Source organism: Larus michahellis, chromosome 5 (assembly GCF_964199755.1).
Source record: "Larus michahellis chromosome 5, bLarMic1.1, whole genome shotgun sequence".
Classification (NCBI taxonomy): Eukaryota; Metazoa; Chordata; class Aves; order Charadriiformes; family Laridae; genus Larus; species Larus michahellis.
The window spans coordinates 48,148,961-48,168,758 of record NC_133900.1 but is presented as its reverse complement, the minus strand read 5'-3'; the positions used below and the strand labels follow the sequence as shown (position 1 = coordinate 48,168,758).

The 19,798-nt window shown below is 41.2% G+C and overlaps 1 protein-coding gene across 2 annotated transcripts in view; it reads right to left on the bottom strand.

The window, feature by feature from the left end:
• Window positions 1–18,728, bottom strand: part of DNAAF9 (dynein axonemal assembly factor 9) — a 77,332-nt gene extending 58,604 nt beyond the window's left edge. For both annotated transcript variants that reach the window (XR_012587008.1, XM_074587199.1), the window contains exons 1-4: window positions 18,570–18,728; window positions 8,270–8,349; window positions 1,905–2,024; window positions 962–1,086 (exon numbers count right to left, since the gene is read on the bottom strand). Coding sequence is in view for 1 of the 2 variants with exons in the window: in XM_074587199.1 (XP_074443300.1) it covers window positions 962–1,086; window positions 1,905–2,024; window positions 8,270–8,349; window positions 18,570–18,655 (411 nt within the window). In the remaining variant the exon portion in view is untranslated. The remainder of the gene's footprint in view (window positions 1–961; window positions 1,087–1,904; window positions 2,025–8,269; window positions 8,350–18,569) is intronic.
• Window positions 18,729–19,798: the final 1,070 nt, after the last annotated feature.

The following is a 19,798-nucleotide window of genomic DNA, read 5'->3' as shown; positions in this document are numbered from 1 at the left end:
ATCTCCAGAGGTCCCTTCTAACCTAAATTATTTCATAAGTCTGTGATCTAAACTATCAAACAGACAGATGAAAACACAATCAATCTATCATAAGCCCCATTGCTTTCAAGCTGGAAACTCAAGGGAACAAAAGGTTCCCTTCTCTCCCTGACCTCCCCATTCATTCTTCCACCAGCTTCACCCATTGACATTGCAAACTCCTAACCCACTCCCTTCAGATTTCAGTATAATTCTAATCTAGAAAAGGAACTACACAGAACTGAACAGGGGAGGAAGCTTCCCATGATGGCACTTAGGAAGAAGCATTTCCAGCTTCAACTGGAATAAAAACACTTTTATTCTACACATAGACAAATTATTTTCATTTTTTACTCCTCTAACAATACTCTACTATGATTAACATAATTTTTTTAAGAATACCTTGATTCTAAATGCAAGATGAAACTCACATCACTCACATGGTCCAATGAAAGTGAGGTTAATAGTTCTTGAAAGGAAGAGTTGAAAGTTGAAATGAAAATACATAATACAGTTTCTTGATTTTAAATGGCTTACTAAGCACATCTTTTCTAATATTCTAAAAATATTGGCAAACAACGCATTAAAACACTGCTTTGTTAGCCAATAAAGCTATCATTGGAAATCGCAGTCTTGACTGTGGTACTTGATTCAGATTCTGCATTTCTCACAACCCACATGTTCTTTCTCATTAAAAGACCATTGACTCATGTCAAAACAATAGTAATTAGAGCAATTCGTCTTCACACTCCAACAAATACAAAGTATTAAAAACATATTCTTCTTGCACACATTAGAAAAATTGTTAATACCCATATACATGCAGATCACTCCCCTGCTGAGCATGAAAAAGAAAAAAAGATCTCTGGAAGGAATGTTAAAAAAGTTCCACTTTGAATATCAGTTCATTAGCAATTCTTATCGGCATTCATTTTCCACTTACCTCATTTTCAGTCAGACAGTGAAAATGCAAGTTCTTCCAGTATGCCACGTACGGCAAAAGATGATTATAATTCACAGGGTTACAGTACAGATGGACACTGTCAGCTTTTATTAATATGATTATATCTGCAACAAGCAGAATAAATATTATTCCAGCATCAACACTCCATGCACAGAACTATATGGGCACAAAAAAAACCTCACAGAAACTGAACAGAAAATACTTTTCCTATAATGTGCCTCATTAAAAGAAAATTGTTCCACTTCTTTAAAAAAAGAGAACGAAACAGTTGGCAGTCATATACAGTTCCAAGTACAATAGTACTTCTTACTGTTCCAAACAATTGTGGGTTTATTCTGAAGTCTTGCACAGAACTTGCATCAGCCAGTCCTTTGAAAAGCCAAGAGTGTCAGTGATGAGTCCTTACAGAGCCCTTACAAAACTGTAAACTATAGTTGCTCTTGCCTGATATTGCATGAGAAGGTTGCTCCAACTAAAAACCAGCACTACAGCCTATGGGGTAGATATTCAAAGTTTTGTGCAAATAAGGGAATAATAATCTACGATCATGGTGACCGGCCACCTTTCAAATATTACAAAAGCGAGTTAATATATTGAAGTAAAAAAGAGTTCAAGTATTTTAGAACTCCAGAGGTGTGATCACACAATAATCGTTAACGCATGTACATACATACCATGACTGAACTAGGACTTCTCATAACAGGATTTATTTGTCTAGGTTTAGAACACCTTGGGGAATGTATGGAGAGGGGACATGTTTAAAAACAAGAGTTCTTCAGCAGCATTTTTAAGAATAGGTTTTCACACGTACATACACAATTAGAAATTTACTGACTTTTTTTTTTTTTTGAGGTATGCCCCTTTTTCCACTCAACTCCCTCCAGAAAGACTGAAGAACAGGTAAAAATGCTGAGTATCTTACCATCAAGAACTTCTTCAGGAAACCCAGTTCTTTCAAAGTCATTGTTGTTCTGGTTATACAAGCCAAAAAGCAGATAGTTTGCCAGTTCCCTGCAACCTTCATTGTATCGACTATCTATTCCTGCAAAAGCAAAACCACATGTGAAGTGTTATGTGTCCTAACATTGTACACCTGAAAAGTTTGTTTTCTTCCCTAATAAGAAAATTTTAAAACAGAAGTATTAATTCAGCTCCCTCACACAGTTAGTGGGCACTTATGCCTGTTGAACATACTAGGAAAACGGGGTAGTGAACAAGGAGTTTTTCAAGTTCATTGCCACATCCTGACATTCCACTCTTGACCTAAATCCACAGGCATTGCTTGAAAAAAATTAGATGAGTCTAGTTTTCTGCAGTGCTCTGCATCAACACAAGTTCAATTTTATCTAGTAATTCAAACTTAAACATCTGTCTGTATGTAGTATGCATTCTAATTAATACGTTCTTGAATGAAGCTTCCTAACAAACTAATCCTGTGACCTAAATCTCCTGCTTTAGAATACATGATTAAACATTATCTTATCAGTATTATAGTGCAATCCCTGAGTCACCAGAAAGCCAGTGCAGACTTCTAACGAATTGTGCAAAGATATTCTGACAAAACATATGGTATACAAACAGCTTCTAAGGAAAGCCTTTTCTGTTCCTTGGGAAAATAAAATTTAAAAAATTGAAGATATGGAGCACGAAGAGATATAAGATTCATACAAGAAATACAGGCCACAGATTTAGGAAATGTTTTCATCTCACAGTCACAGTTCCTAATTCTACCGTAATAAATCAGGTTTTCTCCACAAGTAAACTACGCACAAAACAACATCCTTGACATCATACTTGATAGAGGTCACTGGTCCCAGCTGCTTCAAAATTTCTCATAAACACTAACATCAAGTTTTCCTACCAAGTTATATTAGGATACAATTGGATGGTTGCCAACAAATGAATATTTGTTACCACTGTCCAAAGGAGAGATCAGTACACTGATGATATAACAACATGGCCTGGATGTCTGGGTTTCAGGACTTGCATCGGAAATCAAACTCCTCAAGAGTAACCTGAATGTACCAGAAATTGGAATAAATCCTAGGTTCTCCTAATTATGTCTCCTTTTTTAATGCTATGATTCAGCTTTAAAGTGCTAACCCGACGCCGCGTCTGCATCCAGCTACTGAATCCCACATCTTAATAAACTCCCTCGTTTGTGCAGCAATTGGCCTTTGGAGAATTCACATGTATTTCAAGATATTTGGTTTAAGCCTACAGAAGAGAAACAATCACCTCAAATCATGCTGAAGCTACGAACCTCTGTTATACTGCTCCCCGCTCAAGGCTTCATGGTTATCAGCACCAATAACATGCTGTAGCACTGCATTCCTTGAACTGTGTTGGGCAAGGGGGAAGCTGCATCACATCTGCCCCAGCTTTCTCAGTCCTCAAAAATCTTTCCAGCCACTATCTTTGAATCCTCTGCTATCTAGCTTCTGGCACTGATCTCACATTCGTATACGTATATGTCCTTGCAGCATGCTCTTTTTAAAAGAAGTCACAATTCTATGTGTCAGGAGGCATTCCTTGACAAAAGAGTCCTAGCAGTCAATCTGTAACTCAGGTCATGGAACTGATAAGACTCAGCTAAAGAATGCTCAGGCCCAGTCACTCATTTTTTCCCCTCTGCTGCAATGCTCTGTCTTTGCTATGCCAGTAATTTTCTGCATAACCAGACTGCCCTGGATCTGTGAACTCAAGAGAGACAGGGTACAAAAGAGGGAGGAGAGGGAGAACACACTGTTTATATTATATTTCCAGCCCCATGAAAGCAGGTATACCAATGTAATCTAGAATACTGGTGTCAAAGCCCCTGTCTCCAGGTGGGGGTGGGATTTTAATTACAACCAAGTCTGGAGACTCCCTTCTTCCAGTAAGCAACTGTCCCATTGTTCTAGGGAACTCCATTTAAATGTGTCAGTCTCCTTGAAATCAGCTATAGCCTTAGAAAGCTAACACATATAATGTCCTAAGGATAATGTTTTACTGATTACTTGCCTAACTGACGCAACTTCTGAAGGCAATCAGATGAGCAATAATCTAGCATAAAGGAGGAGTTAGGATAGTCCCTTTCAGTGTCAGCAAACAGTTAGATCAGTTGTTCTGCGAGCAGCAAGCAAACATCACCTATCATCTCAAATGTTAATCTAACAAGGCACCCTCAACTACAGGCCAAACACCATGGATGAAAGCAGCCATGGCATTTGTACTTTTTCCTATCAGGCTCATTGCCAGGGTCTCCAAAACCTAGACAGCCAAAGCAGCGTGCTCAGGCTAACAGAAGCAGAAAAAAGAACAGATGATTGTAAAGTCTGGAAGATCAGAACAAAAATGAGGAATTGTCCTCATTAAAAAAAAAAGTTAAGATGTCACCATCACTTGAAGAGTTTGAGGTTTTATCTGGGTGCACCAGCTCTTCAGGCTTGAAGCATCTTGAAGAGGATATCTTCAAAGCTGAACACCAAAACCCTGCTTTTTTGTTAATGACAGAAGAAGGGGAACAGAAGACAAAAAGATGTTACCAAGAGGGGCAGCTGATAAGCTTAGCTTTTATAACAGAGGACATGGGTGAATTTATTGCTCGCAGAATGCTAAGAGGCTAGCAGGGAAGGCATTAGCTTACCAGGAAATCATTAACTCTACAGAATATTTGGGGTTTGTGGTTTGTTTTTTTGTTGGTGGTTTTGGGGGGCGTTTTAAGTACCCAGCACAGAAAGAATCTTCCATACTGAGGCTTTAATACTATTCTACAGAAACATATGGAGTTAAATGAACGGCTATAGTTAGTGGAAAATAAACAGGAAATGAAACAATGACAGAGATAAGATACCTCCAGAAAGCGTATTAGGAGTCCTCAATAGAACAATGGGAAAGGCTATTAATTAGGAAACCCCCACGCCTGTCTCCAGCTGAGCTGGGAGTTTAGTAACTCCCAGCCTGTTCCAAACTCATCACAAGGATGTAGTTAGACAATGGCTCAGGCTAACAGCTCACTGCTGCCCAAGGAGCCATTCCTGCTCCTCCTTCTCCTCCTGCAGTCAGTGCTCATACGACCTCTCAAGTGAGCTGATTCAGTTCACAAAACCAACAGAAAAACTAGTCTGGCCAAATACAGAGGTGGAAAAAAAAGTTTTTTTAAAAAAATGTGTTTGCTCTGTAAGAACAACCAGGTGCAAGATATCAACCAACCACCAGCATGGTGGGGAGGAAACAAAGGAAAGGTAAGAGGAATAGTCTAGGGCAGGCTGAGATGCCCCTTTTGTGCTGCAAAAAGCATTCAGCTCAGCCATCTCTCATATCTGCGATTTCACGGTTGCTAAGCTGAAATAAACATAGCCTACAGGTAAAAAAAGTCCTGCTTTGTCCCAGCTATGCATTTCTGACACACCCTTGAGTATTAGACCAAAGAATAGTTGTTCCATAACACACTGAATGGCCATGTGAGCTCCAGGGACACCAGGGAGGTAGCAAGAAGGTGAGGCTGGAGAGAACGGACAAGATCACCTTCAGACAGCTGCCCAAAACCATCATGAAGTTGTGGAACCACCATCTAAGAGAAGTAGCACAATAATCATTAAAATAGTCTCCACTGGGAAAGGGAATGGGATGAATGATCAGTCCAATGTACTGAACGCTGGTCAAGTTTCTCCCACATCCAAAGAGCAAGAGCTCTACGTAGGATGGATATAAAAACTAAGGTAAAATAAACTTAAAAGATTTACTGGCACAGCCTCTGAAGTATTCCTATCCTCTTCAGGGAGGATAAAAAGTGTCAAAGTCTAAAAATTTAGCTTAGCTCTGCTGAACAGTGAAATGGTTTGATCTATGATCAGAACAGCTACAACCACAATCATTTATAGATAAAACATACTGAAACTAAAAAAACATACTGAAACTAAATAAAAATCCTCAGAAATCATATCAAATTAATGGTGAGCTGAAAATCTCTGTTGAAAGGTAAGATGCAAGAAACACCACTGTTAAAAACATAGTTTAGAGTATAATTCAGGTAGTTTGATATATTGTTTTCTTAGCAACACACTCCAGCTGAGACATCACAGCTTTTTAAAGATGTCTGACATGCCAATCTCCAAATTTCTTCTTCCTGCCAGTTGTGATGTCTCTTCTCCCTGGCAAAGAATGCAGGAATGCTACCATTTAACCACTTCAAAATAAGATGACAGGATTCTTTTTAAAAAAATCAGCTGTAACTACATTTAAACAATTGTATCAATAATTGGTCAGTTCTCATCTCTCTTTGGAATATTACAATGCTGGTTTTAATTTCAGTATAAATATTAATCTACTTGAAGTGAAGATATGAAAGTTTATATTGTTATCTCACAGCCCAGTATGTAAAATTAAAGTTGCAGTGATGAAAATGCATTAACTCTAGGGAATTAAAGACAGCCAAGTGAAATATAACATGCACTGACTGTAAAAAAACGCATAGTTGTAAGAATATCTGCTTTCCAAACAAGTCAACAGGACTCAAAATGTAAGACTACACATTTTTTGTCATCTGAACCTTGTATCTGAAGACAGATTTAATGCACTTATAACAGAGTGACATGCCTGCTTAATCAGAAGTTATGCAAGAAATTCGGCAGGCTAAATTGAACAGGTCGGATTAGAGACAACAACAGTCCCATTGTGGGCACTGAAAGAGATTAGTGCAAAGCACAAGTCTAATAAGAAAACACGCTCCCTATATTTCCGTAACAGAAATGCTTATTTATTAAAAGGTATGGTCTTATGCATGGACTTAAATACTCCACATTACACTGAGGATTACACAAAGCAATTCCTTTTGCCTGTAATGCTTTCCCTAAAGCTATATAATGTTTTGAGTGACTATTCTTTGCTTGGGACTTACTGCAGCTTCAGAGTTAACAATAGTCAAGAAATACTACAGTGTCAATGGCAAGATGACACAACTTGACATATTTTATGAAATTAGACTAGCATCAAAACCAAAAACCAAATACTTCATCCTGTACGATTAAGCTTCATTCAAAGGTTGACAAAGTCACCTTATAGACCTCCCAGCTGTAAAGTTACTACTTAGCCAAAGACTTACTAAACTCTTACCCTAGAGCATGTGGGGTAGGAAGACTCATGTTATACAGTTATCAATGACCAAAAGAAAACCAGGTTATACACATTTTAAACTTTTTTGTGATTCAGTAAATGAGCTTCTTCAAGTTTTCTTGCGTCACCATTAAAAAAAAAAAAAAAACAAAAAAACAAAAGAAGCAGGCTGTTGTAGCATTTCTTAATGCAAGCCTGTTACTACACATAGCTTCTTTAGGGGTACAGCAGATGTCTCCATCTTTAACTGCAATACATTATTTAAATAATCACTCCTTAGTCCTACTCTCTAAGGAATTTCAATCATTGGTCCTGACTTTTTCCTTTAGTACCTTAATGCTGATTATATAATAAAAAACAAGAGTCAATGTTACAGAAATAGTAAAGCAGTACAAAAAACTTTCCTACAGCATACTTGCACGCACAACTTTATATCTTACCATCCTTTTCTCCCAACCCCAGAAAAAATAAAGCACTGAAACCACGTGCTGTTTATATGCCACCACTTAGCTTGTAATGCTTCACGGATTTCTCATGTGACTCTAAATGCATTTTGAATTACTTCTCCTGAGGCAAGACCTCCCTTCCCCTAAATTCAGGTTTTATTAATTCTGTCAGTTTTCTGATTATTCCCCCATGGCATCTCTTATAAGCCAAGCTTGTCTCAATCACCCCCCTCCATAGCTCTGCGTATCGTGATCCCTAACCTTGGTGCTCTTCTGCTCTTCTCCACTCCCTTAACCTCAGCACCTTCTAATCCCTTCCACTTCCCCACCTCCACTGGGAAACCAGCTGCAACGCACATGCCTTCAGCCTTGAGCTTTTATGCCAAGCACCAGCTAGAAAACAAACACTGCCTAGACAGCTGAATGTTTACTCCAAATAGACATGGATTAAATTCTCTCCATCTTTCCTTAAATTGGGACATTAACAAATATTCTCTTTTCCTTCTAGTCACTGAATTTACATAAGGCTTGCAAGAATGTTGATATTATTTCTATTGTAGTAAGTTTGCCTGAAATTAGTAAATAGGCTTAAGAATTATTTACAGAGAAAAATGTGTAACAATCAAACAGCTGTCCATTCACTAAGAAACAACACTGGGGCTTGGGGCAGGAAGGAGATGATCCTCATCTTTCTGCAACTCATGGTATCTTTATTAGTACAATAAGAACAAAAGGTAAAACTAACCTAAAATGCAAAGGATTCCATCAGGTTGAGATTTGCTGCTCTGTGTCAGGATACTCTGAATGTTTCGAAGGCGGCTGCAGCTGCAAAACAAACAGAATTCATCCTTAAGGTCAGTGTTTTGAATTGCTCAAATTTGGTAGGCTAAAGATTCAACCTAGCTATTTTTCTTCTTTATTATATAAATTAAGTGGATACAGTTCAACTTGGGTATCTTTTGTTTGAAATACATTTAGACCTCATATCAAACCCCAGATTATTTTTGTCCACTAAAAGATTACGTACATAGCCCTGAGAGAAGAAAAGAACCCCTAACCATCCATTCTAACCAAACTAATAACTAATAATAATAACTAATAATAACAACTCTAATAACCTCTAGCAGAAATTTCTGTTCAAGTTTCCGCTCAGCAAGCCAGCAACACTTCTTTCTCTACAAGAGAAGGAGAGAGCAAAGCAACATGAGGCAGGTGACGCCCAGGTAGAAAGCTGACAACGGAAGGGACTGCAGTAGCTCCTGCACCACAAGAGGAGTTTGCAAAAGATGGAGTTTGAGCACCTCCAGCACCATCAGACCGCTTCCATCCTGTGTAACTACATAATACAGACACATCCCAGACCTCGTACAAATGCAAGTGTAGGGGAGAAAGGGTGAAGGCACAGAGAACTGTCTCCACTCACAAACATGCAGGGTCTCTTCCACGTCCTCAGTTAATAAAATATCAGTGTCATGCTACCCACGGTGTCCCAGTAATGCTTTTGCTTCCCAGTATCGTGAAGACTCAAAGGGGTCACCCTGTCATTATTACAAGCACATACACAAGCAGGAACACAGAACTGAGGGAACTTTCAGTCAGAAAAGATAAAGCAATTTTAGTGAGTGCTCCAAGACAGACACTCCTGACCAGGAGGTCTTCTCTTATAATTTACGCTTCAGGTACTCCAGTTCTTCCTTGCATCTGGCATTGCTCTCTATAATTTTAGCTGGTCCATAACGGGAAAACATATAGCCAATACTCTCATTTGGCATAACAAAAGCCGAACTCCAGAAAAATGTCACTTTTTAAGAAAGATTTTTTTTCTGCAAGACAAATTAACAAACTGAATGTACACTAGTGGGTTTCCAGTCCGAAAGTAAACCACGGCTCAAAACAACTCTAAGTGAATAATACTTAAAGCAAACAACAAAAGCAGGAACTTTTTCCCCTCCATACCCAAAGAAATATCTAGATCATTTTCATAAGATGTGTAAGGTGTATTAAAACTATGATTTCTTTCTAAAATGAACAATAAGGGAAAATTATAGACCTGACGTATAATCTTTGATAATCTACACTAAAGAAATTCAACAATACCAAATCTTGCCAAGATTTTAATAACAAAAATTAATTATTATATAAATTTTAACTTACTTAACCAATATGCATCTTTAAGCCAGGCACAAAATTCATCTACAGTAGTCACAAAGAGAGCAACATAATTTGTGCTTGCAGGCAACATTTTGTGAGCTTGTTTTAATACAGATAGAAGGCAAGACATTTCACTGCTGATATTACTGAATGTGTTTTCTTGTTCATAGTCTTGTTTATATAACTATGAGCAGTTCAGCTCTAGGAAACAAATGTCTCTTACAGCAACACTGCAACAGAGCTAAATTTATGATTTGTTCAGATAAACAAGAATTCCTATTTTCATAGTTACATAAGCCAAGTAAAAAGCAAATAGATCTTTTCAGTAATCCTACAATTATCATGCTATACTTAGTCTGAAAGACGGAACGAACATGAGAGATTTACATCATAGCTAATCTAAGTGCAATTTGAACATTCACAATAGAAGACAGACAACATTTGAAGACACTTTCATAGGAAGTACAAAATCAATGCAAAATACTCCAGTTTTATTTTTTCCCAATTTTAAGCTGCCTATTTGAGGTCTGAATCCCTCAATTATTATTTTTTCCTAAAATTTTCCAATCCATATTATAGACTGCACCATATCACAGTCCACTGTATGGATTAATAGATATTTTGATGCACCATGAGATACGGAAACAGAAATTAAAGCCACTGATGACAGCAAAAAGACACCTAATCAGGTACTATCAGATGTTGTTGCCGATGTAGGTGATGCTATGAAGTCCATAAAATAAACATTGAACTTTATGCTGCACATTTTAGCAACTTTAATTATTAGTTTGTTGAAACAACCTAAAACTGAATCTCACAGCTATCCAATCTTAAGATTTTGCATCTTATTCTGAAAGATTTTCATCCCACTGTTAAACCGGACCCAGACTAGCTAGGTGAGAGATGATCCACTACGGCAAGTTACACAGTGCTCATATTTTTATACTTCCCACGTTAGAAGATCAAAAGTAGAAAAAACCCACTAGACTCTTCACTATGGGTACAAACAAATTTGACTTATTTAATTTGCTAGTATGCAAACAAGCCTACAGTTATTTAAGGACCAGCTGCAGGCAAGTAGAATTGCTAGAGCCTCTGTAAAATGCAAGAAAATGGAAGCAACTTTATGTACAAACAAAGCCTGCATGAAAAAAAAAACGCTTCCCTTGCTTCCCAAGGATATTTGAAGGACAGATTGAGGACTGTAAGAAAGCATGCCCAAGGACTTCCGCAGTGACGCAATAAGCAGCTTCCAAACTCACTCTTACTAAAACATTTCCCATATCAGAGGATGCAGCTTCTTGCTTCTGCTCAGAGTGAGAAAAGAAACTGTCATCAGAAAAAAAATATTATGAATGCTTCCAGTCTGAAGACACAAGAGGTAGATTCTCATAAAACTCTCAGAAACAAGATGCAAAAATCCCCCTACTACTTGTGTTCAACTTTTACTCTCAAGGCAAATTTAAGTAATTCTCCAGCCAAAGACAGGTTTGTCTGGAGTGTAAAACATTTTTAAAACCTTTTATGCATTATAAACACAGCATGAATATATACCTTGATTTTGCTATCAATCTCCCCCCCCCCCATACAGATCACTTTTAAAGAAAAGAACGGTTAGAACTAAATTTGTCAAAGAACAAGTACGAAAACGCATAAGCAAATTGTGGGGAAAATACACCCATTTATTATAAAATATTACTATATGATACAGGGTAAGTTACTCCTAAAATCTTTAAATTTTAACTTCACACTAACAACTTTGACAAAAGGGAAACCTGATCAAATACATTTATCACCTGAAAAGAAAAATTAGCATAATGAGCCTGTGCTTCAGGACCAGAGCAGAGCAAAGGAAAATACACGATGTTTTTGTCTTGGACTCTGTGAAAGCACTTTTTATGTGTTCAAGTAACTTTGGGGCGGGGGGGGGTGGGGGTGGCGAGGAATTGGAGGAGGAAAGTACTTGCATATCTGTTCTGGGTTTGGTATTTTTTCCCCCCCCTCAAGTTTTGATTTAAGGTTAGGAATTTTACTCTCCTAGAATTAGCTTCAGTATCTTTCACGAATGTTATAACTTTGGTGGATCCTTAAAAGATAAAAAGTTCTCAGATTAAGCCGCTACAAAACTTTTGCCAAGTAAAGCTGAATGTCAGTGCTACATTCCCTTCAGGAGACACTCCTGACATAAAAGGAAAAAGCACAGGGCAAACTATATGTTCATTATTTCATGAGATGTATGACCATAAAAGTGTTTACATCGATCTTAATATTAAACAGCCTTCAACAGAATATTTTTTCTTGCCTCGTTTAAATAAATAGTTTCTATGAAAGAAATCTTAGGAAAACTCTTCTTCACAGAAGTATTTTCAACGACATTTCAACTGTGTATAAATCATTACATTCAAAGGCTGACATTAAAAACAGAAGACTTCTGTGTCTGAAGAACAACCTTATTCAGAAATACTGAAGAGAATAATTAGAATTCTTAATACATGCTTTTAAACAATACAGGCTAAACTCTGTATAAAGCCAGAGAAAAAAAAAATGGCATTTTCTTGCATTTCACATTAAACAGTCAGCTGACAAAAACAAAGAAAGCGTCCTGGGAACAAAATTCCACTACTTTTCCCATCTCCAAAACAAGCACCCTATCAAGGATACTGACTTTCTAATCTTTTTCATTTTACCACAGTAACAGAATTTCAAACAGAAACAACGAAGAACGATCTCCACACAATGGTGTAACCCTTTGGGCTTCAGGATGCTCTCCTGGAAGATGTGGCTCTGGATCCACCCACATATGTAACTACAACTAAATTTTACAGTAGCTTGATCATGAAAAATCAGCATTAGGTGTGTTCAAAAACAGTTACATGAAGCCCTTCTGAGGAAACCCCAAATTCCTGGAATTCTATGAGATTCGGAGAAGATGTGAGCTGCAAGCTACTTAAACTAGGTCTATTCCAACCACATCTGAGAGAACCAGAGACAACTAGGCTGCTTTAGAAGTGGTAAGGAGTTGAAGTAGGTGAAGTGAGAATTTTTCCAACATGCAGTTTTGAACAGAAGATGTGATTTCCACATTGGTTTAAGCCCACGATGCTGCAAGGGGCTGTCTGGCTGTTCTCACTGCCTTTGTATCTGCACTAACAACCTTCAAGCCATGTGTCAAGTCAGATCGGCTTACAGATCCAAACAAACTCTAGGCCAGGAATAAAAAAAAAAAAAAAAAAAAAGCAAGCTTTCAAACATCAGCAAGCTGCTCTGACTGCTGATGAAAGCGGGTCAGAAGGCAAAGCCACATTTTGGGGCAGCATCTGGCAATAAAGCGTGCTTAGGCCAATTAAGAAACTATACATTGAGGTACTTGATATTCTGCTAATCTTGGACTAGATCCAAGCCAAAAAAAAAAAGAGGAAGATAATTGACAATCATTAACTTCTAAGAATTAGTGCTCATCTGTTCACATGTCTTCATACTAATTATGCAAAGTACTTTGCTTTACAACAGTCTAGCCTGTCACAACTTAGTAACAGACACGGCGCTGCAAGCCATGTATGTTGGAAAAAAAAGAGAATATTAACAACTGTGCCTTTCTCAACAGAAAGAACAAATGTGTTTTTTAAACAATGACACACAGTATTTTAATTCCCATTTTATTTATGTTTCCACAACGTGTTACTTTTTTCTGCATCCCTTGTTGCTATCTGAATTTATTCTATGCCCAAGCTTGCTGTCGTAATCCAGTGGTACCAATGCAGCAACAATATTAGCCTTGATCCCTGATTGATTCCCAATTGATTCTCACAGGCTGGCTTAACCATCGTCTGGGATGGCCACAGCTGTGGTTAACATGCAATTCAGCTGACAAAGGATGTGATTTCACTGTGTTGAGTATGTTTTTCTTCATATTGGCAGATGTTATGCTCCTCCCCCACAAAGGCTAGGCAGTCTTAAAAACCCACACGTGGTAAAGCTTTGATAGATAGCAGCGAACAAGGGGAAAAATCTGAGACACCCCTGGCAAGCTTGTGCAAATCCTCACATTAACAAGGTTCATCTTCCAGGAATGGCTTGAATCTATTCATGCTGTCTACTTAAGACAGACACTGCCTTTAACATTAAGTACTTGATTTTAAAAAATAAATAAAATGGAAAGATAAAACCATTTATACTTCTTTCCAAATCTCACTTCTTGTTAACTTGCTGCTACTACCATCTGTTTCCACTCTACCCTCAAAAAATCAAGTTTATTTTTTATGGGCCTTTTGTTGACTTCATGATTTCTACCAGAAAGATTATTATTGTCTGCTTATATTAGAGTATGGGATTTCCCTGGATTTCCCATAGCCTGACATTATCACCATCTTAACATATTTGTGAAAACAGAAACCAGAAGTCAGATTGAGTTGAAGACTCTCAGAATTTCATTAATTTCCAAAGTAGTTTATTTGAAATTTACTATCTAGCTTGAACAATAACATGCTCTCTCAGTTTTATTTTTTTCCTTAGCTCAATAAAATAACTCTCTTTTACTGCCTGGCACTCACAAAAGACAATGGCATTCACCCACCTTAGAATACATGACAATTTTCCAGCTATTTTCAAAATTTCTCTACAATGAACATAGGGATGCAGCTTGACTGTAAACAGGAGATCTAGCAACTTTAAAAACACCTGGCATGTTTAGCAACAGTAAGTAGCAAATATTAAAACTGGACATAAAGGCAGAAATTTTAACTCTGTGTGCATTTTACAGGACCAAATTCCTTGCTTCTTGACTTTAACTCGATAGTAATATTTAATTCTGTAATTCAGAGACCTCAAAGCACCCAGAACAGGCAGGAATCTCTCCTTACTAAAAAACATCTGGACTACCTGATACCTTTTGCAATTTACAAGCTCGTTCAGGATCTTGGCGCTTCAGCACATCTGAACAGCAGCGCTATTTATTAAGGCTGCACATCAATACTCATACTGTTATTTTCTGTAACCACGCTGGACAGTGCAGCACTTCAGCATACTTGTTTACCGTGAGTAACTCGCAGACAGGACCTCAACATCAGCTAATGGGCTGGAAACAAAGTGAAGTTCTTCCATGGGTACAATCAAATGACAGGTTGCCCATCACCTATACACACGTACGTGCCAGTTACATCTGCAGCCTTGACGCATCCTCTGTTTAACAGATTGATTTACAAACACCAGCTCTGTATTTTCATTGCATCATGTTATCAAGGATGGCAGCTATTCCCCCCCCAAAAAACACTATCACCTGAGAAAATGGCAATATTTGAAGAAGTAGGAAAGACTAGCAGCTGCAGGGTAACTATTCTGTCATCAGTCAATTTCTGATCAGAAGGACAAGGCAAGTGTCTAGCACTTCAGCAAAAATCAGAAGTTAAGCTGAAGTGCCTTAAGACTAAATTTACTTTCAGAGCCCATTACTGGACCACAACCACCGCAACCACGTGGCCAGAAAGCATGAAGCCACATGCTTTGCCATCAGTTCAAGCTAAATGATCGCAAAGGGGTACCTTCGGCTGAAGCTCCCCAGGCAGCTGAGTTAATGCAATAGCTCTGCTCCTCTCCTTGGCAACTTTTCCTTCCCCAGCATCACTTCTACCTTCCTATTCCTATCAACCATATAGTCCCACATCCCTTTTAACTTTGGCTGCAGCCTAGAACTCAACAGACCCTAAGCCATCTTACTTCCCTAACATGTTAGAAAACCATCCATATTCAAGGAGTGGGGGTTGTTTCTCTCTTTTTTTTTTTTTTTTCCCTCCAGTACTTCAGCAAGTTAAACTAGCACTCTGGTTGCACAGCTAAAACACAGTGCATTCCTTAAAAAAATTTTGGTCAAACTGTGCTATTACAAAATCCTGAACCTCAGCATAATTACATAAGGAACACACAGATACCAATTGTTAATCTTTCAACACAGATATGTCCCCTGCTAAAACTGGTTGGGAAACTACAACTCATTCGTCCCTGCACCGCCATGTCCCCAAACACCCCACTGACTGCTCCTCTGAAGCTGTAGGAAAAAAGCCACATACATAACCACTATGCGATTAAAGCCAGAATGGTTTAGAGGACGATAATATTAAGGCATATAGGCAAAGACAACATAAAAATGAACCCAAGTACTCATTTTGCATTTCCCCACACAGACGCCTAATGAGAACGAATCTGTACTATGCTACAAACATGGGTAATTAATAACAAGGATTTGCCTACTCTATTTTACATAAAGGTAATGCAAAATCGGGTAGATCCAGCGCCCTACCAAATAGAACAAATTTACATTGATTTTAGATGGTGATATTTAAGCAAAGCATTCAATAGAAATTTTGTTCAGAAATGCATGTATTCTTAAGGGAAACACTCATTTGCCACTAAACACAGACATATGAAACATGACATCATCTTCTAAAAAGGCATACCCTTTTTTGGGCAATACTCATCTCTTAGTTAAGGGCTTTCTTCTTTTTATTTACAAAACCATTCTTTACTTCCTTTTGTTGTTACAACCCTAGGGTCTCTGCGGTAAACACCAGCTCCCAACACACCATACAGCAAACCAAAACTCTGAAGTATGTGGAAGAACTCCAAGAATTATCTCTGGATGTTTCTCTATTCTTTATATAGTCTTAAGAATTTTTCCATTCCTGTTTGGGACTCGGGGGCAGGGGGAGGAGGGTAACAGATTGTGGGGGGTTTTTAAGTTATTTTTATTAACTGCCTGGTATCTGCTGACTGCTTGGGAAATTTATTGCAAACACTGGCCTCCCTGCCTCCATCTGGCCTGAAAAAAAAAAAAAAAAAAACACTGCACAAGAACAAATGTTGAGGAGGAAAAAAATTAACAAATGACATGCCTCCTACAAACATGCCAAATTACAGATGCTGTCTGGATCTCCCAGTGGAGCTCAAAAGCTTGCAGATGTTCACATAAGAGTCTGAATGTTCTCATGACAACTTTAAAACAGGATCTCAGATTACAAAAATCACTCATAAAGAGAGAGACTTGAGTGGAAACCATTTTCTCTTTCAGCTTTTTTTTTTTTTACCATCTTGGTATTTTGTTACTGATCATGAATTTTAGGTCCTTTCCAGCTATAAACAAATATTAAGCTCTTTCTAAACAAGTAAGATTAATTTATTAAGTGAAAAAAAAATTATTTGAAAGGGTCGCTTTTTCTTCCCTCTTATGATCAATTCAATTTCTAACTGCAGGCAGAGAGGGAACACAATCATCACAGAACAGCCATGTTCGTGTATTTCAAGCAAACAGAACAGCCTCCATTTCTCTCACAGTGCAGAATTTCTCATTTCACAGCATACGGTCTGAAAAGTGAAAATGCTTTTATTCCTTTCTTGTACAAAATATAAAAAACTTTTTTTTAAAAAAATTGCAAATCTACAGCAAATATAGACCCACTTTAATACCGAGGTAGCTTGGTCAACTGTTTATCTGCAATTTACATGCATTTCTGAAATTTACATGCAATGTCCCAGTTACTCCATTATCTGACTTTACACTGGTGAATACTTCCATCTATTGTGCTATAACTATTGAAAGTACTTCAGTTCCTGGGTTGTTCTTTGTGATATTCAGACATTTCAGATAATACACTGTAGCTTAACATACACACCGGTGCACCTCAATTCTTTAAAAGGAAATAGAGCTCCAGCAACCCAACGATACCTGAGCTGACATCCGAGCTCCCATAGAACCAACACTATCATCTAACATGTGCCCACGCCCCATCTCGTCGGGTTCTATCCCCCTTTTTTCTGAAGCTCAGGGAATGTTATTGCCTTCACATCCTCAAGCAGTTCTCCACAAGCCACCCAGCAGGTGCCCAGACAAACACACAATCTCCTTTCTCTCTATAATCCCTCATCCTCGCCCAAATCTCTGCTATCCCTACCCTACCTAATTTTGGCTTTCCTACCGTTCCCAAGCTCTTTTTTCCCTACTTCCAAGGTAGCCTCACATCCATCCCCACCCAAACCAGAACCAGGCTTAGCTCCCTGCAGTAACACTGCCCCAAGCCCACTCTCTCCGGACCAGCCCCTCTCCACGGTCCCCAAACCTCTCTTTTTGTCCCCCAATCCATCGCAGCCTCCCACACACCCTCCTCCAGTGGGATTCAGGATTCACCAATCCCTACACCCACGAAGTCAAGTCAGGCCTCTGCCTGCCATCCCATCGGGGCCATCAACACTTCTCTCCCAGTAGCCACCTGCAAAATTAGCCACCCCCCGTGAAGCTCCAGCCCTTCTGCCCGTAGCCCCAGCCCCTCAAACGCTGCTCCTAATGCTCCAGCCCCCCATAACCACCCAACCTTAATGACTCCTAATCCCCCGGTAACAGCCCCCAAAACTCCTTAATGCCCCCTGGACACCCCAAAACTTCTCCTTAATGGCCCCAACCCCTCTATTCTAGCCTACCCCAGCACCTCCAAAGCCCCTAGCCCCCCCCATCCTTCCCACCAGCCCACCCCAACTCCCTTAACATCCTATTTTCTCCCCAGTCACCACCTTCAGTGCCCACAGCTCTCAATTTCTCCCCCACCAAACTCCTTAAAGCCCCCAACCCCTCCCCATCAGCTCCCCGAAAACCCCGGCATCGCCCCCCTCAGTACCCTTAATACCCCAGCCCATACAGCCCCTCCAATGCCCCCAGCCCCCCTTCACACCCCTGGTTCCTCAGTTTCCCCCTCAGCACCCGGCCCGGCCCCACCCCACCAGCCCCCTCAGAGCAGCCCAAAGCCCGGCCCGGCCCGGCCCGGCCCCTCCCTGTCAGCTCCTCAGCGTCTCCCCCCGCACCCTCAAAGCCCTCCCCCGGCAGCCTCCCCCCCTCCTCTTCCGCCGCCCGTTACCTGACGAAGGCCTCGGCGGCCCGGGAGCGGCGGGGCGAGGGTCGTGGGGGCGGCAGGAGGAGCGCGGAGCGGCCGCACAGCGCCATGGCGACGACGATGCAGCAGCGGGAGGAGGGAGCCGGCGGCACTGCGGACCCTGCGCCCCGCCCCGCCTCGCCCCGCCCCTCCCCGCCCCGCGCCGCACGCACCACCGCTCTCCGCGCCGCAGGGGGGGACGCCGAGGCACTGCCGCGGCGCTGCCCGTGCTCTCCGCCTTTCCGGCCGCGCAGGATACCGCCCGACCCTCTTGTCCCCTCACACGAAGCGGGACCAGGAAGGCGTCTACCGCCGACCACAGCTGGGCGCAAACACAGCGCGGTGCACGGCTGGAACCCCCTCCGCGAGGCATGGGCTCGTCCAACTCTTGCTCCGCTCTGTGCACACGCCCCCGGCGCAGCGGCTCCTTCCACCACCTCCCCCCCACCCAGCCGCTCATGGGCACGTCCAACCCCCACTACAGCCCCCCCGCGCCGCCGTGGCGTGGGCTCGTCCGACCCCCAGGAGCCCCACGGGACCGTGTGACAGGGAGCCCCCGGAGCCCTGCGGGGCGATGCGACGCGACACGGACTCCTCGGACCCCCTTCCCCCCCACGGAGCCCCGCGGGATCGTGTGACACGGAGCCCCGCGGGGCGATGTGACAAGGACCCCTCCCGGACCCCAACCCGCCGCGCCTCGCGGGACGGTGTGACACGGACCCCCACGGAGCCTCCGGAGCCCCGCGGGACGATGTGCCCTGGCTCCCGCGAAGCGTTGTTCCCCCCCAAACGCCCTACACCACGTGGACATGCCCGGCCACCCAGGGCCCCCAGCCATTACACCCCCCACGTAAACCCTTCCCCAGTTGCCCTTCGCCGCACCGCCGGGCCCCAAAACCGCGGTAGCCCCGTTCACGCATCCCTCTGGGGCGAGTCACCAGAACCTCAGCTATCTCCCATCGCCCCCCTCTAGTTACACACCGCACCACACACACCCCCCAAATACCCCGTCTTTCCACCCAGCAGTACATCACCCCAGTCTGTGCCGACCGTCTCCTGGTACCAGCACAACTGCCCTATGGACACCTTTTACTTGCTTACACCAGAAATTTGGGGTGCGAGGAGTGCAGAGCCCCCCCACCCCACCCCTAAACAGAGACGAGTTTCGCCTCCTCCATCCTGCCCTGTCCTGCCCAGCTCGGAGGTGCCAGCCT